General features: G+C 39.2%; 1 protein-coding gene across 1 annotated transcript in view; it reads right to left on the bottom strand.

Annotated features, from left to right (window-relative positions):
- Positions 1-22,545, bottom strand: part of LOC122552959 (uncharacterized) — a 207,083-nt gene that overhangs the window by 79,877 nt on the left and 104,661 nt on the right. The window contains exons 9-11 of the mRNA XM_043696273.2: positions 7,010-7,172; positions 4,907-5,110; positions 2,800-2,928 (exon numbers count right to left, since the gene is read on the bottom strand). Of these exons, the coding sequence (XP_043552208.2) occupies positions 2,800-2,928; positions 4,907-5,110; positions 7,010-7,172 (496 nt within the window). The remainder of the gene's footprint in view (positions 1-2,799; positions 2,929-4,906; positions 5,111-7,009; positions 7,173-22,545) is intronic.

Raw genomic sequence — 22,545 nt, 5'->3', positions numbered from 1 at the left:
CAAGCTGAAGTCTATAAAGAATTTACAGGAATATTGGCTGGTCCACTTATGGACATGTATAACTAATCATACAGTCAGGGCTGTCTCCTGCCTTCACTGAAAGAGGCAAATATCTCTCTTATCCTTAAAAAAGGAAAGGACCCAGAAGATTGCGCGTCATACAGACCAATATCCTTGCTAAGTGTAGATTTTAAAATCCTCTCTAAAACGTTAGCATTGAGGCTAGAAAGGGTATTGCCACATATCATAAAGGAGGATCAGACGGGGTTTATTAAGGGCCGTAGATCATCCAATAATGTTAGAAGGGTTTTGAATGTGATCCAAGCCTGCCATCAGGGAAAGATACCAGGAGTTATAGTCTCATTAGACGCGGAAAAGGCATTCAACAGGGTTGAATGGTCATATTTGTTTTACACATTGGAAAGGGTTGGCGTTGGAAAGGTGTTTATCAAATGGGTCTCAACACTGTATAGTGATCGCAAAGCAGTTGTGATTACCAATGGATTAGGCTCGGATAGCTTCAGTGCGGATAGGGGCTGCCATCAGGGATGTCCTCTCTCGCCATTGCTATTTACGCTAATAATATAGCAGAAGCTATACCGGCTGACCCTAATATAACAGCCCCGAGGATTGGTATAGGTAAACATAAAATTAACCCATATGCAGATGATCTTCTATTTCTCAGTAATCCTTTGATGTCCGTGCCTCACTTAATCCAAGTTATTAATACATTTAGTGTATTTTCAGGTTACAAAATTAATCTCTCAAAATCGGAGGCCATGCCAATGGGTGGCCTCACAAGTATATCCCATTTATTGGACGGATCCCACTTTCCCTTTTGGTGATCCCTGGAGGGTTTTTTATATTTAAGCATTTTTATTACCCCAGTATTTGGTCAGTTATACAAGGCTAACTTTGTGCATTTACTGGAAAGGATAAGGAAGGACCTCCAGCGATGGGGAGACCTTCCAATTTCCTGGTTAGGCAGAATAGCACTAATTAAAATGAATGTCCTGTCCTGTCTCCTATACTCTATGAGAATGCTTCCGCTGATGCTGCCGAGGCTGGCACCACGTAAATTATATGGCTGGCTGGGTTCCTTTATCTGGAATCATAGACAGCCCCTCATTAAGCTGAAGAAGCTACAGCTACCACAGGCAAGGGGAGGATTGGATTTCCCAGATTTCAGGAAATATCAGTTAAGTTCCCTATTCAGTTACATAGCTGATTAGGTCTTGTCTGGCCCGCAATCAATCTGGTTGGACATCGAGGCTTCTCAAGTAAAATACCCACTTATTAACCTTTTATTTTCAGACAAGAGAAAAATCATTACGGATCACTGTAAAAACCCTATAATACTAAACACAATTAAAGCTTGGAATATAATGCCACAAAATGAGGGCAACTCACATAAAACATCCCCCTATGCTCCGATAGTGGGAGCATGGGGATTTCAACCGGGGTTTACAGATACCATTTTCAAACTCGAGATCCAGGGGTATCTCCTGTTTAGGGGATCTATTTAAAGAAGGGGTCCTGATGTCTTTTGAACAGCTGTGTCAGAAATTCGGATTACCTAATGGAGACCTCTTTCGATACTTCCAAATTCGAGATTACATACAGAAGAGGGCGTTATTAGATAGTCTTTATAAATCAGATAGAGAATGTAGAATGCTATGGCCAATGGGGGTATCTTCCGTCAGTACTATTTATCATTTACTACATGATGAAGTATCGGGAGATATGGACAATCTGCTTAAAACATGGGATCAGGATTTGGGACTAGAAATCTCTTTAGAAACGTGGAATGACATTTGGGAAAACGCCAGAAGAATCACCATCTGCAACAGAACTCAGGCTATTCAGCTGAAGATACTTCATAGGGCCCATATAGCACCGGATTGATTGGCAAAATTTAAGGCAGGAGCATCTCCAATGTGTCCCAAATGTAAAATAGAGGTGGGCACTCTTGTACATTGCCTATGGACCTGTCACAAGATCAGTAGATATTGGACTAAAGTAGCAAGTGCCCTGACAGAAATCTTAGGAACGGAAATTAGAGTGGACCCTGTAACTTTCCTATTGGGCTTTTCGAACTTACCCTCCCTGGATATGCACGGGAAGAAATTATTTTCTATTCTCTCTTTCTGTGCAAGGAAAAATATTTTGGTAAACTGGGTGGCTGAGGGCCCCCCTGGACTTTCAAACTGGCACAGATTAATTATGGAATGTATTCCACTTGACTTCCTAACAAATATCGTGCACCAAAAGACTACATTATTCCATAAAATATGGCAGCCCTTCTTGAATTATATAAATACAGATATTTTGGCCATCCTAACAAGGACTTTTATTTAATGGAGATTGTGAACCTGGCTGGTCCGGGGACCCTTGGGAGAGGAATCCCGCACGAATCTGGGTTTTGTTACATTTGATGTTAATACATTCCGAGCATGTCACTCACTACCCAATTTCTGTGTTATCCGTCGGGTTTTTTTTCTCTTATTTAATAATGTAAGAGACTTAATTATACACTCTGGTTAGTTGTAGATTAGATTAGTAGTTAATTGAGTTTTGTTTTTTTTCTCTGTATTTTTCTTTTGTTAAATTTTGGTTATTATTTATTTAAGATTTAATTGTATATCAATGTTTATACTTGGTTTTTTTTTAATTTTGTAAACTTGTAAAAATGTTAAATTTTCAATAAAAATATCTATAAAAAATCACCATGTATTAAGCATTATTCACTGGATAAATATATTAATGAGCAATAATAACTTCAAAGTAAGTATGCAATACCTTCAGCTCAGAATCCACAGGGGTCAGTCTTCTTTCCATAGGCATTCTTCTTCCAGTTGGAGTTGAACTACGACTCCTTTGCCTGCATGAGACTCTTTGTGATGTACCTTTAATGATGGCATCTGACACCTAGATGTTATTAAATGTGATATTTATTACTATAGTAAAGTATCATGATAATACACTGCTTATAGCAAGAAACAAATTTACTTTTGCTCATCAAGGATCAATCAAAATGCACTATTGCAGGGGCAATATGATGTTGTATTCCTCCTTGCTGTTTGATGTTATGGCATGTAACTTGTGCAAACACTTCTCAACAGTGATTTTCCTAATGTCTGCTATGTCAAATAGCTTCCCACATGCAAGCTTTGAGAGCAATGTTCAAATGTTATGCATATGAAAGGGCAGAATTGGTGGGAAAAGGTGAATGTAAGATGATGAGAGCAGTCTTCTGTTATTTTGCATCCTACTGGGTAAAGTTAGGTCTCCAATCATTTTGCACAGCACAAAAGGAGAAGAGGCCAGGGAGGAAGGGTATATTTATCCAGAATAGCATTTAGATGATATGTTAATTAAATAGGAACCATGTTAATACACCACCTCAGCCTCCAACTACACACCCCATCCGACAAAATTCCAGGAAAAATACTACAGACATTGGAAAGTGGAAATAAAAATACAAAATGCTCAAAATACTTTGTTAGAATTTATAAAAATCTACGGAGAATAACACTTTAGATGTGAAAATCATCAACCTGATCCTGCTTAAGAGAATTGTTATAAGCCTGAATGAAAAATCAGTTGAAGTCTAGCAAAAGCATGTTCTGATCAGATTATGAGCTGGACATCCAACATATTAAACCGGTTGTGTCTTCAATTGCCCACCCTGGCCTAGCATAATAACTTTTCACCCCTCATTAGTCAAGAAGCTATCTATTTACACCTTAAAAATATTCTATGAGCCTCCCACTACTGCTCACTGGGGAAGACAATTTCAAAGACTCACAACCCTCTGAGAGAGAAAAAAAACTCTTCATCTCTAACTGGGAGACCCTTCATTCTTAAACTGTGAGCCCTGCTTTGAGTATTCTAGTTGTACTAAACTATGCATGTTAATGTGATTTCTATATCTAAGAATAGAGACAGGACAAATCCAGAAAACTATAAGCCAGTTAAACATTGGTGGTTAGAAAGGTAATGAAACAGAAAAAGGTCTAGAAAGTGAAAATATAATTAAGTACAATCAGTACAGATTTCAAACCAAGCTGTTTAAATTCTTTAGAAAAGTAACAAAAAGTGCAGATAAGGTTTAGTTAAATAATGTAATATTATTGGATTTCAAAAAAAGGAAGGCACAGCAGACTCTGTTTAAAGTCAGAGTTAGAACACAAGTGACCAAATGGATAGAAAGCTGATTACAAAATAGTAAACAGAAAGGGTGAAAGGCAATTGTTCAGAATGGCAAAAAAGTGTCCTATCAGAATTCTTGCTGGACCACTGTTATTCCCCACTTACGTTCACAATATAGACTAAGGAATCAGAAGCACCACTTCAAAATTTGCAAAAAGACTAAATTAGGGCTTATTCAAATGAGGATTGCAAGAAAATACAGACTATATTTATCAAAATTCAGAATAGGCATGTAAGTGGCAAATATCTTTCAAAATAGATTAAGTACGCAGTTGAAATGTTTAACAGAGGCCTTATCTTCCTGCTCAGGTGAACATAAAAGATCTCTAGCATTATCCCCAAAGAGTAGCAAGAGAGTTCTCTGCTGTATCTTGATCAATATTTAGCATTCAAACAATACCTAACACAGATGATGATATACTATATCACTACTTATCATGTCGCTGTTTGTGGGACCTTGCAGTATCTAAGTTAGTTGCTGTGTTTTCTATATTAGAACACTAGTTGCACCTTAGAGGTATTTCATTGTTGCAAAGCATTAGGGATGTTCTGACATTGTGAAAGTCTACTTTTATCTTAAATGAAGCAAATCCATTATGTTGAACACTTCTTAATTACTGTAACGTTAAACCACAACTGTAGCTTTGATTAAAATTCCGCAGTGAATAATATTGAACAATAGTAAATTTCATACTGGTGTTTCAAATTTCTTGCTGATCTCAGTCTTTTTCATAGGTTCCTGTCGATGACAGTCTACGGCTTTCAACTCATCACGTAGTTCAATGTTTTCCTTGGTCAATGTGTCAATCTGATTTCGTAGGCATTTGTGGGCATGAGACCACTTTGATTCATTTTTTCTGAAGTCTTCCTGGAGCTGACTAAGCTGCTGCTTCAAAAACTAATAAGATTAGAGAGGAAGGGATAAAACAGTCATCATGAATAAACAACACTAAATAAATAGTTTCAAAACACTAAACCACATGTCACATATTCTTAAATTTGGTCATATATAAATTCAATGTAAACACTTAGGGTGCACATAGGTCATCATGAAATGACATTAAAAAAAGGATTGCATTTATATTGGCACTTTTCATTACTATACTTATGCAAGGGTGTACAAACAATGCAATATTAAACTGCAATTGAGAAAGTTTCAGCAAAACAGAAAATATCAATATCTATATCTGCATGTCATACAATGCACATGGTTCTTACAGTGAGTAAAGCAAGCCTGATAAGAATGAAGTGCATTTGTTTAAAGACGTCAACTAGAACCAAACTGCTCAGAAAGTAAAATACTCTGTCGCATTGTTAAAAATAGCGTTGTATGTTGAGCATGTAAGTTAAACAAAATATCGGAAAATATGTTTTTCAGTGTATTAATCTATTAGGGTACTAGATACAAGTTTTGAATCCTGAAGTAGGGTTTCAAACGGCTGCCGTTTGATCCAGAAAGCTGGACATTAGTTGGCTGAGTGTTACGACATGGAGTAAAAACCCTCTGTTAATTTGAACCAGACCCACAGAAAAGCTCACCACGCTCCGTAATCTGTTAAAGTATGAGTGACCAAGAACCACAAAAATCCTTCTATGTAAAGAAAAAAAATTAACAATTTATTTCTTTTAAGTCCAAAAAAGAACATTAGACAACAACTATTTACAACTCCTTTCTTTTAAACCTATATTTAACTCCTATTCTACAATCCTGGTCCAATAAATTCCCTCTTAAATTTATGGCAAATTAATTTCAAAACCAGTTGTCGTCTTCGGATGTTAAGCTTTCTTTGTAGATTTCTCTAGGTCGGCTTCAGTATTCTGCTGCGCAGATTTGTTCTGGATAGATACCTTTCAGAGAAATATTCTGCTGGCAGTCTTGGTACTTGCTTGGCTGCTCTTTGCTATTCTCTGCTGCTCAAAATGTCCCAAAAACATCGGATCATTTCTTTGGTTTGATGTCGTCCAAATCAGTAAAATTCAAATTTGATTGAATTTTTTTGGTACTTGGGGCATAATTTTAACTACTTGGCCAAATTTGAATTTGTTTTGTACCATGGTAATGCAGCTCCAGCTATTTGTTTCAACCAAATGATACATTTTTAATTTTTTCAGCATACTCTGTGCCTTTCTAGGTCCTGCCAGCTTCCACTCTCTCGATGGTACAGTACACCTCTACACCTTCATAAATGAGTAAACTGACATAAACATCAGTCGCAATTTTTTTTTTGCTGCAAGATTTCAACAACTTCATCAACCAATCCATTACAATGTTTACCATAGTCAGTGTTTTTCATCAATAAGTGTATTCCAGATATATATGAAAGACCTGGTTCCCAATATGTCTCTAATTATGAAAATTAGATATGTTTGGTTCCATATGATTAATGATTATCTAGGTAAGTGAAAGGGAACAGTAAAAATTAGTCTTGGGCAATAAGTAACTGATGTCTAATTTTTCAATACTGGAAGCAAAAAAAATGTGGGTATGAACCAAGATGCCAATTTGGCAATGTCCTTTTTGCAACACTTCACAAATTTTTGTTTCTGAGATCTTTTTCTTTTTTCTTCTTCTTCTGTTCAAAGGCAAGATCTTGGTGATTATTTGCTGAATCATGGCAGAATTGTCATGTTTTATACAATGGCCTGACTGAAGAAGCAGTCTATCTGCTGAAATCAGGATCAATTCTGTTATCTGATCCATATACTAGTCGCCTAGCCAACTCAGCTAACCAGCCTTTTTCATTTTCATTAGCATTGACTGAAGAATTATTTGTATTTTGCCAGGATCCTGACCTACCTCCATCTCTTCATTCTCTTTCTTATCAAAAATAGCTCTTGTTGCTGAGTGTTTTGCAGACAATTGCTTTGCTTTTTGTAGTTTCTTCATTTCCTCCTTCTTGTACTCATCTAACCGAGCTATTTCTTCAATCTTCTCATGTTCAAACTGATCCATCCTTTTTCTAGCAATAAACAAAGTGACAAATTCATATACTCCAGCTGTAATATAACTGTTTAAGAAGCTGGTCGTGTCCCAGGCTAAACCTTTTTCCAATCTTCCAAACATTCAACTCAGTCTTTTTGGGCAAATTCATTTAATTTTATTGGCTTCACTATATCATGTCAACAAAGAAATGCATGTTAGAAAAGCTTTATTTCCCAAAAATGGGAAGACTCTGGTGGTTTGGTTGTTGTCCAAAGAATCTACAATTTATTGTGTGCAGGCAGCCTTATCAGTAAACCATTGCACTTGTGGCGATGAGCACATGCCTAGTATAGGTTTTATCCTCTTCATTTCAAGAAATTGCACACAGAATATAGTACTGAGAAGCACTGCACTGTTGGAACTACTGGCGTTTGTTAAACTGAGGTCTGTCTGCCCTCTGGGCTATGATATAACCAATGGCATTATTTGTAAAACATACTTCTTCACTGTGACCTTTTCAAACATTATCCCATTTTAACATTACTTAAAATCAAATTGTCCTATTGTGATCAGACTGCTGTTTGTAAAACATGACTGAATTAGGTATAAAGCATTCTGACATGCTCTGAGGTCATGAAAAGCAGTTTATAAATGCAAGTATTATTTTATTTAATTGGTCATCTCAAAACCAATGGAAATAATTAATCACGTGAAGTAATTTATAGACTAAGATATCAAAGGTGGTTCAAGAGCATTGAATAATATCTACAAATATCATGAAGGAGTTATGGGGGAGAAATTAAACTTTCTGAAAAGACTACATCACTTAGATCATTAAATTTAAATTGTCAATTTAAATAACTCCATAACGGCCAGTATCCTATCACCAAGTCACCCTTTATTTACATGTGGAGAGTCCTTGACACTGATCCAGCTCCTTCAGAATGAATAGGATAGCTGGCAGTCCTATTCTTACCTGTCAGTCAGGGCTCCTTGAGTGGACCAGATTAATAGCCCCAATCAGGTAACACATATTCTATGAGGGCCACCTGGCTAACCTTGTGACAATCACTACATCAATGCTGTTTAAGAATTCTGCAAACTACTGACCATGGGAACATTTTGTTTCAGTAAATTGAAGTGGTTATATTTTCCAGCCAAAAATATGGAAATAAACAAACCTGAACACAACTGAGCATAGCAGATCTGCAGAGAAATTACAACAACAAGTCAGCAAATCATTTTGAATTAAATCTGGGAGAAAGGCTAAGATAGGCTGAATTTTTCCATGGATTTCCACATCCCAACATCAAGATCAAATGGAGGCCCTGAACTTGCACCTGTTAGCTCAGAACTTGCTCAGCAATTTTATTGGAGGTGGCCAATCCTGTTCCACGATTCAATTAAGGATGCTGTCAGACATGCTGAGCTTCTTTAGGTTTTTTTTCAACTTTCCAGCATCCTCAGTTGTTTGTTTTATCTCCAAGTAGGCATGCCCTCAAATGGGTCACTTCAAATAAAAATACCAAGTGGCTGAGGGTGGTCTACCTCATGGAACAGTTCTCAGGTGTGTAGGATTTCTGGTTTGTGATCAGTAATTTGCTGATTTTTAAGTAGTTCAAATCACCCCCAGATCCCTGGTTCTGACTTTGGACATTTAGAGAATGTGAAATGAAGAAGGAAGTAGACAGGCGTTTCAGGGCAAAATAATCTCTGCATTTATTTAAGTATAAAAAGGTAAGTATAATACAATAAATTTAAAAAGGCAAATGCAATAAAACAGTGAAATTGATGCAATTATATAGAGGACAGTAATGAGATACGCTATCAAATTAAACAGAGGTTAAAACACTATTCAAAGCTAAACAGCAGTTTTAATCCCAGACATGTTCTTCAGGTTTCCTACCCTTGGGGTCCCTGCACTATCGCCACCTGCCTTCCCCTCCCTGTTAGCTAGGTTGGAAACTCTGGGATCTCAGGAGTTTCAACTCACCACCGGGGAAAACACAGTTTTAAAGTGTGTCCAGGTTGCTGAGGTTCTTGCCATCGGTTTTCTTGGTTTGGAACAGGCTTTATCTGGAAGGTAAAAGTGAGTACTGCAGATGCTGGAGACTTGAGTCAACCACCTGCTGGAAACTCAGAAGGTCAGGCAGCATCCATGCAGCATGAAAATTGACGTTTCGGGGACTTTTGCCTGAAACGTCATTTTTCCAGCTCCTTGGATGCTGCCCGACCTGCTGTGCTTTTCCAGCACCATATTCTGTATCTGGAAACTCTTGTTCAGATAATGCTTGGTTGGCTTCATATCCTCTTTGATGACCTTTGTTGTGATGATGCTTTTGGCTTGTCTTCCTGATTCAATGTCTTGGTTTGGCCCCTGTGGTTCTTGGTTCCAAAGCTGCTTGTTAGGGCTACAACCTGTGAGGAAACTGTTCTGCAGGAGCTTGAAGTTGGAAAAAGGCCCCCTCTCTCTTCGCCCCCCCACCTCCCCTCCCCCACTCCAAGGGCAGCAATAGCAGTTATACAGACTGTGTGCCCTGTTATCTCCTCTCAATCTGGATTTGATTTGGAGGAGCTGGTGTTGGACTATGGTGAACTAAGCTAAGAATCACACAACACCAGATGATAGTCCAGCAGGTTTGGTTGGAAGCACTAGCTTTCGAAGCGCTGCTTCTTCATCAGGTGTTTGTCAATCTGATGAAGAAGCAGTGGTTCAAAAGCTAATGCTTCCAAATAAACCTGCTGGACTATAACCTGGTGTTGTGTGATTCTTAACTCAGTCTGGATTTGATTACTGAGCTGTTGTTCCTCCTCTTGGGGCTGAATGAGCCTCCTGATTACTGGATGAGGTGTGAATGGTTCTCCAATTAAAGTGAATGGGTTTCTGATAGTTTTGAATGCCCAATATTTCTCTTGGATGGATGTGGGTTAAAGTTTTACTGTAATGTGAAGGCCACACATTCAAAGGCAAACAGGTTTGCATGTAGTACAATGGTGTGGAATATTCTATATCTCTGTGTCTGAGCAAACTGATTACAAGTTGAATAGTTTTGTATTTTTGTAGGCTCCATAATGTCTTGGTTGTTTGGTCTGCAGGCTGGTGTTCATTGTCAGTAGCTGAGGTGTTTGTGGGGGTCTTCCTTTAGTTTTACAAGTGAAACCCCTGTTCTGGACAGCTGCCCCTAGGCTTGCATATTGCCTAGTCAGTCTCAGCCAGAGAGCCCCATGTTATAGGTGTCAGTCTCGATCCAAGATATTCAGTGAGAAAGAAAACTAAACATCTTCTTTTGCAATCCCCTGCCCCCACCATGCTACAGGTACTCCTTATTTGTACGTGGCCTGACAACTAATCGCCAGTATATTAATTCAAAACATTAACAAGCTTAATGTGATCAATCAGATACTGAGAGATTCTCTCTTTTCTTTAAATTCAAACTTTCGATAACAATATTTTCAAAACTAATCAAAGAAATGTAATGTTTTCTTTCTTTCCATGCTGCTCATTTCTAATATAAACAATATATTCACAGATTCCGTATTCCCTTAATTAAAGCAAAACACATCATAACTAATTGCAAAATAATTAAAGAAAAATACTGTTATCCACATTGTTATAATACAATATTCCATATTCTCATCATAAATCAAGATGTCACTCTTTGAAGACATTTAATAATTTATCAGGATAAACATTTCTCTTTGTAAAACAATTTGACAGTGGTGACTGTGTCAACTCATTTTATTTTAGAAAAGTATTTTCTTTCCAACATTTCTGTTCACAGTAGAAAGATAAATTCTCAACCTTTTTCTGTGAAGTTCTTTGTTCAATGAACATTATCCCAAAGAAAATTATTCTCCACCTCAAATGCTACGAGCAAACTTTTCCCAAATTGCACCTTAAATAGGACTTTTTTTCAGAAGATTAGACAAATGCACCCCAACGTCTATTCCCCCCAGTGTTTCGGCAGCTAAAGTGTTTTCAAGCACCCTCATTTTCCTTGGCTTGTCTATCAATGGATAACATTTATTCTTCTTTCCTACTAAGATGATAAACTGCTGTACTGTAATTTGCATCTGGTAGATTGGCAAATGAAGTCTTCTGGATCCAAAGCTTCAAACTTGACTGCACTTTTCTCTGAATTTAATCTTTTTATACTTGATTTGCTCTCAGAACCTCCTAATCATAACATGTTTTAAAATGAAACTCAGTTTCAACAGTTCACAAGTGGCATCATGTCTGAGTTCAAATGACCAATCAAACTTCTTAACTGGTCTGTTTCAATCTTGGATATATAAAAAATTATTTCTGTGTGGATATGGACCTATTTATTGAAATGAGATTGACTTCTTCTAAGTAAGATCGTTCAGCCAAAGTCATTCCTGACTTCTTCTGTTTAATATCTGATTCTTGTATTTAAAGCCTCTAAAGTTTGATGACCAATTTTAAACTCCTTTTTTATTTTATCACACATTGCACAAATTCTGCAAATATCCTCACATAAACCATCAACGTGCCTAGTAACAATACTTGCCAACTAACTTGCCAATTATTTGATATCAGAATGACATTGATGTGTCTGTTTTAAGGGGAATGCTGTCTACTTTGTACAAGACATACCTTAGAGAAATATCACACCCTCGCTATCATTCAATCCATAAACACATTTTCATAGCTCCTCTTCTTTTTGCTTATTTTGGTCACTGAGTCTTTCTTCAAAACCCTGAGCTACTAGTCTGGCGTTTTCCTTACATATTCAAGACAGAGCTTTTTTTTTTGCATACCATCTGAATGACAAGGCTGGTTATTCTCTATCTGGTACATCAGTATCTACACTTAATTATTTTCGATCCTTTGCAAATCTTTTAGTTTAGCAACTTTATCAGGTTATCCTTTAACTGCTTGTAACCATTAAAACTTATCAATCAGAGGGGCTTCTTTTTTTTCATTCACTCATGGTATGTGAGCTTGCTGGCTGGTCAGCATTTATGCCTGTTGCTAACTCCCCTTGATATGGTGGCGGTAAGCTGCTTTCTTGAATAGCTGCAGTCTACATGGTGTAGGTTGACCCATAATGACATTAGGGAGAGCATTCCAGAATTTTGACAGTGACAGCGATGGAACAGTGATATATTTCCAAGTCAGGAGGTGAGTGGCTTGGAGGGGAATTGCAGGTGATGTTCCCAAGTATCTCTGACCATTGTCCATCTAGATGGAAATGACATGGTGTAGAAGGTGTTGTTCAAGAATCTTTGGTGAATTTCTGCCATACATCATGTAGATAATACAAACTGTTGTTACTAAGCGTCGGCGGTGAAGGGATTGGATGCGTGTGATATGATGCCAATTGAGTGGGCTGCTTTGTCTTGGATGGTGTCAAGCTTCATGAGTATTGTTGGAGCCTCACCTGTCCAGTCAAGTGGGGAGTATTTCATCACACTCCTGACTGATGCCTGTAGTGGTGGACAGACTTTGAGGAATCAGGTGGCGAGTTACTTGCCGCAGTATTCTTAGCCTCTGACCTCCTCTTATAGTCACTGTGATTTATGTGGTGATTCCAGTTAAGTTTCTGGTCAAGGATAACCACAAAGATGTTGACAGTGGGGCACTCAGTGCTGGTAATGCCATTGAATGTCAATGATTAGATTGTCCCTCATTGGTGATGATCATTTCCCTGCTATTGTGTAGTGCAAATGTTATGTGCCACTTGTTAGCCTCAGCCTGGATTTTGACTATATGTTGTTGCATTTGAACATTGACTTCTTCAGTATCTGAGAAGTAGCAGATGCTGCTGAAACTTGTGCAATTATCACCGACATCCCCACTTCTGACCTTAGGATGAAGGGAAGGTTATTGATAAAGCAACTGAAGATGGTGGGGCTGAGGACAATACCCTGAAGCACTCCCGGAGCTGAGATGACTGACCTCCAATAATCACAACTATCTTCTTTTGTGTCAGATATGACTCCAACTAGTGGAAAGTTTGCCGCCTGATTCCACTTTTGCTGGAGCTCCTTGACACAACACTCAATCGAATGTGACCTTGTTGTCAAGGGTTGTGTTCTCACCTCAGATCTGGAATTTACCCACTTTGTCCATGTTTGATCCAAGGCTGTAATGAGGTCAGGAGTAGAGTAGTTCTGGCAGAACTCAAACAAGTTATTGCAAAGCAGGTGTTGCTTGATAGCACTGTTGATGACATCTTTCATCACTTTACTGATTATCAAGAGTAGACTGAGTGTGGCTGTAATTCACCAGGTTGGATTTGTTCTGCTTTTTGTGTACAGGACATGGCTGGGCAATTTTCCATGTTGTTGGGTAGATGCCAGTGTTGTAACTGGAACAGCTTGGCTGGGAGAGCAGCAAGTTCTGGAGCACAAGTCTTCAGTACTATTGCTGGAATGTTGTCAGGGTCAATAGTTTTTACAGTATCCAGTGTCTTCAACCATTTCTTGATATCACATGGAGTGAATCAAATGGGCTGAAGGCTGGTATCTGTATTGATGGAGGCTACTGGAGGAGGCCGAGATGGACCAACTGCCTGACACTTCTAGCTGAAGATTGTTGAGAATGCTTCAGCCTTACCTTTTGCATTTATATGTTGGTCTCTTCCATCGAGTATAGGGTTATTTGTGGAACTTCTTTCTCCAGTGAGTTGTTTAATTGTCACCACCATTGACATCTCATGGTGTTTCCAGCATATTTCATAGTCCTGGTCTTTATTCGGCCTCCTATCTTTTATCATTAGAATTCCTTTCTTAAGTTTATAATCTTTTTCTGGAATCATGTTTATGTCCAGTCCACTTTCGGAACTCATACTACATTTTCTGGTCTTCCACTCTTTACCTAATCTTGCTGATCCATGGCCCTTATTTCCTATCCTTCATCTTGCATGTTTAGTCAATGTTTGTATTTGCCAGAGGCTTTCCCTGTTCTCCCTATTATGGTGGTATTTCTACATTCACTCGCCCTTTCTGGCATATATCTTGCTTTGGTGCCAACTTTCCTTTGTCACCCTAATCTGACATAATTGGTCCTCATAACAATCTAACACGTGTACACAAAAATGCATGATGTCTCATCACTTTCTGTAACTTTCTACATATGTAATCAATGTCAATTAACCTCGAGGAATTCACCTTAAAAATCTGATTGCCATGCTATAAGGATACTATTTTTTCATCACAACTTATAACTTTACCAGGATCTTCCCATTCTTTCTGCCCTTTTTCTCTGTAATGTGTCTCTAAATTAAAATGTATTTCTGATGGCTTTATTGAATTATCAAGTCTTTTCCAAGACGTCAGCCTTAATAAATGCCTTCTACTCTGCATTTATGCATTTTAGTGTTCAGAGTGGAGATAATTATAATATCTTTCCAAGCTGGAGGATGATCACTCATTACAAAAGGAATTTTTGGATTTCTCCCACAAAAAAAATTGAGATGGATTATGGCTCTCAAGTTTTTCCAGCAAGTCCTTTACAGGGACTGTCTATGTCAGGGAAGATGTTAATTTCCAACTTGATCCCCTAAGATTTTATGAAGCATTGTATCTATTTCTCAATTACTTTGTCCACCATTATTAATTTCCCTTCAATATTTATCATTGTCAACTGACTAAATCCATTTGCCATATGCACAAAGTGCAAAATGAAAGTGATTTTTTTATCCCTCAATCCGTACCTTCAAATTCATTGCTACATCTTTATCAAAGCTTTTTGCTAATGGGAGACTTACAATGAAATGTGATTCTGTCCTCTTACATATATCCATTTACCAAATTTATCACTGATCTCTTCTTTAAGTTTAGTTTACTCCTTGACCCTTATTCCTGCATCCTTTAGTAAGATTTTTTAACTTTTGAGTTAAAATGATATAGTTTTAATATAATTTGCCCTTTTATTTGCTTTAAATTCCTATCCCATGATACCAGGAACAATTGCTTATTATCTTGCTTGGAGAAGTTACATCTTCTTCAGGGAAGACAATAACAATGTCCAGGTTATGTAAACAGAAAATTCACTGATTTCCTAAAAAAATGGTTTATATATGCGATGCCCAGTTTCATTTCAGCTGACTGACAGATGGTCTGTTCAGCAGAGGTATTTCCAATTACATTACATCAGTGCTAATAAAGTGATCCACACTGTTACAAGGAATGGCAATGTTTCAGCATGCTGTCATTCCCAAACCTGGAGCAGGTAGAACTCTCAAATTCCTTCATCTTACTTTGGCCCTTACTAATTAAATAATCTAAATAAAATTTGACACATTGCATTTGAGCATCCACTGTCCAACACAGGATAACTGAATGAGTCTGCAACTAAAGCATTGGTTCCTGACAGAAGCTCCTTGTATCTAGTGCCAATTCTTCTGCCTGATCTATACCACCATCTTCTCCTTTTGATCCTTCCATGCATAATTTTAAAAATGGTGCTATTCACTGCATAATGTTATTTTGACTCACATCTAAAATACCTTTTATTCATAAACTGGGTATCCCTGGATTTCATTCTTCTGTTTCCAATTTAGTACACCAATTCCAATTGGTTTGTTACAATTGCCAGAGGTATCCTCTATCCTCGCTACAGTTTATTTTAATTCTCCTGTCACATCCAGTCTGTAACTGTACATCTCACATTATCACTTTCATTCAATCCTCTGTTCTTTGCGTTATTGTTGAATGTTACTTTAACCAGTGGCAATGTATGTTTCTCCAGGAATATTTGAAGGCTCCTGACATCTGTTCCAAAAGCATGATACATTTGAAAATCAGTGAGTATAAGGAATTGGTTCATGTTTGACACCAACACAGCCTAACAATTCCAAGGTAAGCCATGAATTACGATATTCCAAGTAGAAATTTTGCAACTTTGCTTATAGTCTGTTAAATGCCACTACATATTCTTCTAAAGAATATCCATCCTGCTTTATCAAAGTCTGATCATGCCTTGTAAACATTTAATAGGTCATTCTTAAAAATAAACTTGGACCGCAGAAGTTAATAGATAATGTAAACCTTCTTCACTGTCCAAATCCTGAGCACTTAGTTCTGAGTATACTATGCACCCGATCCTGCTTCTAGTAGGAAGCAACGTGTCAAGGCTATATCTTGTTTTTACTTTGTCAAGGATTTAGCATATGTCTGTTTTTCAACTTCATCTTTCCTTCTGTGGAGATTCAGCTTCACAGAACATCCATACTTCATTTGAGAAGAATATCTAATACTAATTTAAAATATAAATTCCTTCTGAACTCTTTTTCCCTCCCTTGAATTAGTGAAAAGGGGAAATGATGGAATGAGTTGGCCCTGAAGATAAACTCACCTTCTTGCCACCTCAGCATTTATCTGCTGGCAAGAACTTCCCATGGACAATTTTCTCAACTTGCCAACAACTGCGACATGCAAGTAGTCAATGAGTGTTAGTTAAAACGCTTCTTCTTACCAACTTCCCAACTACCTATCTCAAACGAGCTGGCAGCCTCAGCGTCAAGGCATGCAATGAGGCATGGTATCCACCCTTAATAAACTGATTGATAGGTGATCCAGTGAGCTATCTTGTTAATGGCTGACATGTTCCCAACCCCCGCCTTCCCCCTTTAAAAGTAGATGGAAATATTTTGTTTCCTCACGTTTAGGCAATCATTGTCTGAAACTGATCTCATCTGGATCTAAGCCAGCCAGTGACATAGAAAAGACATTTTGTTTTGTGGATAGAGTTTATTTACAGCTCCTTCTACCCTCCAATATTACATGTGTTCCCTATAGATGTTCTTAGACAATTAACAGTTACCACCTATTTTTTCTTAACCTTAATAATAAATGTAACAATGTGATTATCCAGTGACTAACCTTGGGACCAACTTTTTAGTTTTGACATCAGGGTCGTGAAGACCATTGGAAAGTCCAGGCCATCGTCACTTCACAATAAACTACATGCACTTAAAACAACAAATGCTGGAGATCACAGTGGGTCAAGCAGCATTCAAAGAGAGAGAGTAAGCTAATGTTTCAAGTCTAGATGACGCTTCATCAGAGCTGAAATGAAATGTGAAGGGGACAGCATTTATGTGATAGTTTGGGGAGGGGGGTGGTGGTGAGGGTGGGTGGTGGAGGGTGCTGTTGGAGAAAAGATGTTAGTAGCTTACATTAAATGATCAGGATGTGAGAATGGCAGAACAATGGTGTGTCTCCTGTCAGACTTGAAAGGAGAAAGTGGGATGGGGAAGGGGATGACATGATAACAAGCTAAAAGAAAGGAAACAAATGGTTCACTGTTTAAAGGTATTAAACTCAATATTAAGTCCAGAAAGCTGTAAAGAGACTAGTCTAAAGATGAGATGTTGTTCCTTCAGTTTGTGCTGTGTTTCACTGGAATAATGCAGCATGCCAAGGACAAAACAAGTGGGCATGCGAGCAGGAAACTGTTAAAATGACCAGCTGTGGGAAAGTCAGGGCTGTGCTTGCGCACACGCTGGAGATGTTCCGCAAAGCAGTCACCCAGTCTGCATTTGATTTCTCCAGTGTAGGGTAGGCCACATTGGATGCAGTGAATACAATACGCGGTTTGGAGGAGATGCAGGTGAAATGCTGCTTCATCTGGCGTGACTGTTTAGGCCCTTGGATGGTGAGCAGGAAGGAGGTGAAAGGCCAGATGTTGCACCTTCTGTGGTTACATGGGAAGGTGCCGTGGAATTGATGGGTAGTATTGGTGATTGTGGAAAGGACTAGGGTGTCCTGGAGGGAATGATCCCTATGAAATGCAGACAGGAAAGTGAGGGGAAGATGTCTTTGGTGGTAGCATTCTACTGGAGTTGTCTGAAATGGCGGAGAATGATTGGACGTAAAGTTGAAGGTGATGGGGAGGGGCAAAGGTAAAAGCATGGAGATAAGTCAGATGCGGTTGAGGGCATTGTTAAACACATTGGTTGGAAGAAGGATTTGTCATTTCAGCAGCACTTTTTTTGAAGTTGGCACCATCCAAACTGATATGACATTGGTGAAGGAACTGGGAGAATGGGATGGAGTCCTTCCAGGATGTGGGGTGTGATGAGCTGTAGTGAAGGTAGCTATGGGAGTCCGTGGAGTTGTAGTGGATGGGAGTAGACAGATAATTCCCTGAAATGCAAACAGAGAGATCAAGGAAAGGAAGGGAAGTGTCAAAAATGAATGATGTGTAAGTTAAAGAGGGGTGGAAATTGGAGGCCTAATTATCAAAGTTTTCAAGGTCCTGGTGGGAGCATGAAGTGGCACTGAAGCAGTCGTCAATGTATTGAAAATAAAATTTGTGGGTGGGGGCCAATGTAAGACTTGAACAAGTGAAGGGGGAGGTGAAGGGACAAGTGTTGCACCTTCTGTGGTTACATGGCCTTGGAGGAGGGGTGGTGTTGGTGGTTGTGCAATAGAGTAGGGTGTCTCGGAGGGAATGATCGCTGTGAAATGCCGACGGGGCAAATGACGGGAAGATATGTTGGGTGGTTGCGTTCTGCTGAAGTTATCTGAAATAGCAGAGAAAGACTGTCCCAGTAGACCCATCATATCAGCCTGTTCCTGCCCCACTGAACTCATTTCCTCCTACCTTGACTCCATCCTCTTTCCACTTGTCCAGGCCCTGCCCACCTACATCCATGATTCCTCTGATGCCCTCCCCTATATTGATAATTTCCAGTTCCCTGGCCCTAACTGCCTCCTTTTCACCATGAATGTCCAATCCCTCTATACCTCCATTCCCCACCAGGATGGTCTGAGAGCTCTCGGCTTCTTCCTCAACCAAAGGCCTGAACAATCCCCATCCACCACCACTCTCCTCCCGTCTGGGTGAATCTGTTCTCTTACTGAATAATTTCTCTTTTAATTCATCTCACTTCTGCCAAGTCAAAGAAGTAACTATAGGCACCTGCACGGGTCCCAGTAATGCCTGCCGCTTTATGGGGTATGTGGAACAACCCTTGTTCCAGTCTCACACTGGCCTGCTCCCACAACTTTTTTTTTGTACATCGCGACTGCTTCCATGCTGTTTCATGCTCTCCCTAGGACCTTGAAAACTTCATTAATTTTGCCTCTAATTTCTCCCCCTCTATAACTTGCACATCGTACATTTCCAACAGTTCCCTTCCCTTCTTTGACCACTTTACCTCCACTTTGAGGAATAAACTGTCCACCGCTATCCACTATAAAGCCATGGACTCCCATAGCTGACTTCACCAAATCTTGTCACACCCCACGTCCTGCAAGAACTCCACCCCATTCACCCAGTTCCTTCACCTATATCGCATCTGTTTGAGTGATGCCACCTTCCAAAACAGTACTGCTGATATGGCTTGCTTCTTCCACCCACTGTGATTGACAGGGTCCTCAATCGCATATGACCTATCACCCATGCTCCCACCCTTGTCTCTTCCCATCACTCACAACAGCGTGATCGGGTTCCCCTTGTCCTCACTTTTCAACCCACCAGCCTCCGCATTCAATGGATCATCTCAGCCATTTCAGACAACTTCAGCAGAACATCACCACCAAACACACCTTCCCCTCACTCCCCCGACTGCATCTTGCAGGGATCATTCTAGTCTATTTCACAACCACCAACACTTCCCCCTCTCTCCACGGCACCTTCCCACTTAACGGTAGAAGGTGAAACACCTGCCCTTTCACCTCCTCCCTGCTCACCATCCAAGGACCTAAACAGTCTTGCCAGGTGAAGCAACATTTTATTTGTACCTCCTCAAATCCTGTGTACTGTATTTGTTGCATCCAATGTGGCCTACTCTACATTTCAGAAACAAAATGCAGACTGGGTGACTACTTTGTGGAACATCTCCAGTCTGCATACTAGCAGGGTCCCGACCTTCCCGTAGCTGTTCATTTTAACACAGCTTCCTACTCGCATGTCCACATGTCTGTCTTCGGCACACTGCAATGTCCTAGTGAAACACACCGCAAACTGGACGACAAAATCTCAGCTTCTGACTAGGCACTTTTCAGTCTTCTGAACTTAATACAGAAGAACCTCGAATATCCGGCATTTGATTATCCGAATATCAGATTATCTGGCAAGGTCACAACGTCCCAATGTTTGGCTAAACTATGTTATCCAGCATTCAATTATCTGGAGCTCGATTAACTGAATGACATACTGCCCGCCTGTGTACTTCAAAGAGTCAAGGTTCTTCTGTATTGAGATTAACAACATTAAATTGTGAACCATTTGTTTCCTTTCTTTTAGCTTGTTATCAAGTCGTTCCCTCCCCATCCCCCTTACTGCCCTTTCAGTCTGGCAGGAGACACACCATTGTTCTGCCATTCTCACATCCAGCCACTTAATGTAAACTAGTAACATATTTTCTCCAACAGTACCCTCCACCCATTAACCCACCATCAACACCACTCTCCCAACCTCCAAACTACAATTTTTAAATGCTGTCCCTCCCCACTTCATGTCAGCTATGAAGAAGTGTCATCTAGACTCGAACATTAGCTTGCTCTCTCTCTCCATGAATGCTGCCTGACCGGCTGTGATCTCCAGCATTTGTTGGTTTTCAGTACAGAATCCAGCATCAAATGAATTATTGAATCCTGGTCATGCCTGTTATTCGCAAAACTATACAAAACTGCAGTTTCACCCCAACACAAGTTGAACTGAAAATGAAAATGCTGGAGATCACAGCAAGTCAGGCAGCATCCATGGAGAGAAAGCAAGCTAACGTTTCGAGTCAAGATGACTCTTCATCAGCTTCATGTCAGCACTGATAAAGAATAATCTAGACTCGAAATGTTAGCTTGCTTTCTTTGAGGAGAAAGTGAGGTCTGCAGATGCTGGAGATCAGAGCTGGAAATGTGTTGCTGGAAAAGCGCAGCAGGTCAGGCAGCATCCAGGGAACAGGAGAATCGACGCTTCGGGCATAAGCCCTTCTCCATGGATGCTGCCTGACCTGCTGTGATCTCCAACATTTTCATTTTCAGTTCAACTTGTGTTGAGGTGAAACTGCAGTTTTGTATAGTTTTGCAAATAACAGGCATGACCAGGATTCAATAATTCATTTGATGCTGGATTCTGTACTTGCTTTCTTTCCATGGATGCTGCCCGACCTGTTGCAATTTCCAGTATTTTTGGTTTTCACTACACATTCCAGCATCTGCAGTAATATGCTCCTAAATTATTTGAACTGTTGGGTTTGCCAGCTCAAATATTTGCTATTTGTTCTGAGATCTATTTTTGGTACTTCAGTACCCTGTGATCACATGTTCCTCTGCATTATGTCCTGTAAAACCCTCATTCTGATACAGCAACATGAACAAAGAATCCAGGCAGGTAACAGTGCAGAATTGAAGGACCAAGAATGATTGGAGATGCCTTATTTCAGATGAGCCAGTAAACCAAGATTCTATCTCTCAACTGAACATAAAATAATACATGCTGCTATTTAAAAAAAACAGGTATCCTTGCCAATATGTATTCCTCAATCAACATCACTGAATAGTGATATATACCACCTTATCAGCAAAAATGCAATTTTAAAAGATGTTCAGGGTTGTAACATGAAACATCTTTAAATTGAGGGCAACTGCAAATAAAAGGAGATGATACCAAACTCTTAACAAGTCAAAATACTCTATTTTGGAGGAGCAAATTGTAACAATGTAATTACAGATGGCATCAAGCATAGAGGAACTTCAGATATGTAGAAAGATTAGAGAATTTGAAATTGTTCTCCATATAACAGAAATGCGGAGGAAGAAGCACTCTTCAATGTATATTCATCTCAGTGACCTGGCAAGTTGCACATAGCTAGGAAAATAATTTTGCTGCTTGTTAAGTGCAGAATCCTACATAACAGTTCAGAAAGTCTTGTATAAGGGCCCCTCTAAAGCCTAGTTAATTTGACCAGCAATTATATGCCATAACGCATTCTTTCATCTCTTGTTTAGAAGCTTCCTTCCTCAAGTCACCTGGCATTTTGTAAACAATGATCCCAAGTTCCCTTGACCTTTTGACTTTTGAGTTCTAATAAGTCACATGATAAATCCTTTGCATCCCAGTAATTGCTGAAATTTTCAATTTTCTAATCTTCATAATCCATAAATATATGTATGTTCTCAACACCCAATGCAAATACGAGGGGATGTGAAGAACAAATATCTCTTAGGCTGTCAATGGTGACCTTGATATCGAAGGATGTGTGTGTGCGGGGTGGAAACCCTAGCTGACCATGAATCTCTTCAAGCTTATCAGAAGATTAATGGTTTATTAGATTCAGTTTGGTCCCAAATCTCAAGTTTATCCAATTCCAGCATGCATTTCAACTTTTTAGAGACACACATTTTCTGTTCCATTTATTAGGTCTTATAACCCAGTTGAAATCAAAGTTAATTAACTGTCTTTTACCAAATTATAACTTCTGAAATCCATG

Source organism: Chiloscyllium plagiosum, unplaced genomic scaffold (assembly GCF_037043375.1).
Source record: "Chiloscyllium plagiosum isolate Xiang-an unplaced genomic scaffold, Cpla_swu_hap1 HiC_scaffold_10, whole genome shotgun sequence".
Lineage (NCBI taxonomy): Eukaryota > Metazoa > Chordata > Chondrichthyes > Orectolobiformes > Hemiscylliidae > Chiloscyllium > Chiloscyllium plagiosum.
This window is presented reverse-complemented; position numbering and strand designations above follow the sequence as displayed.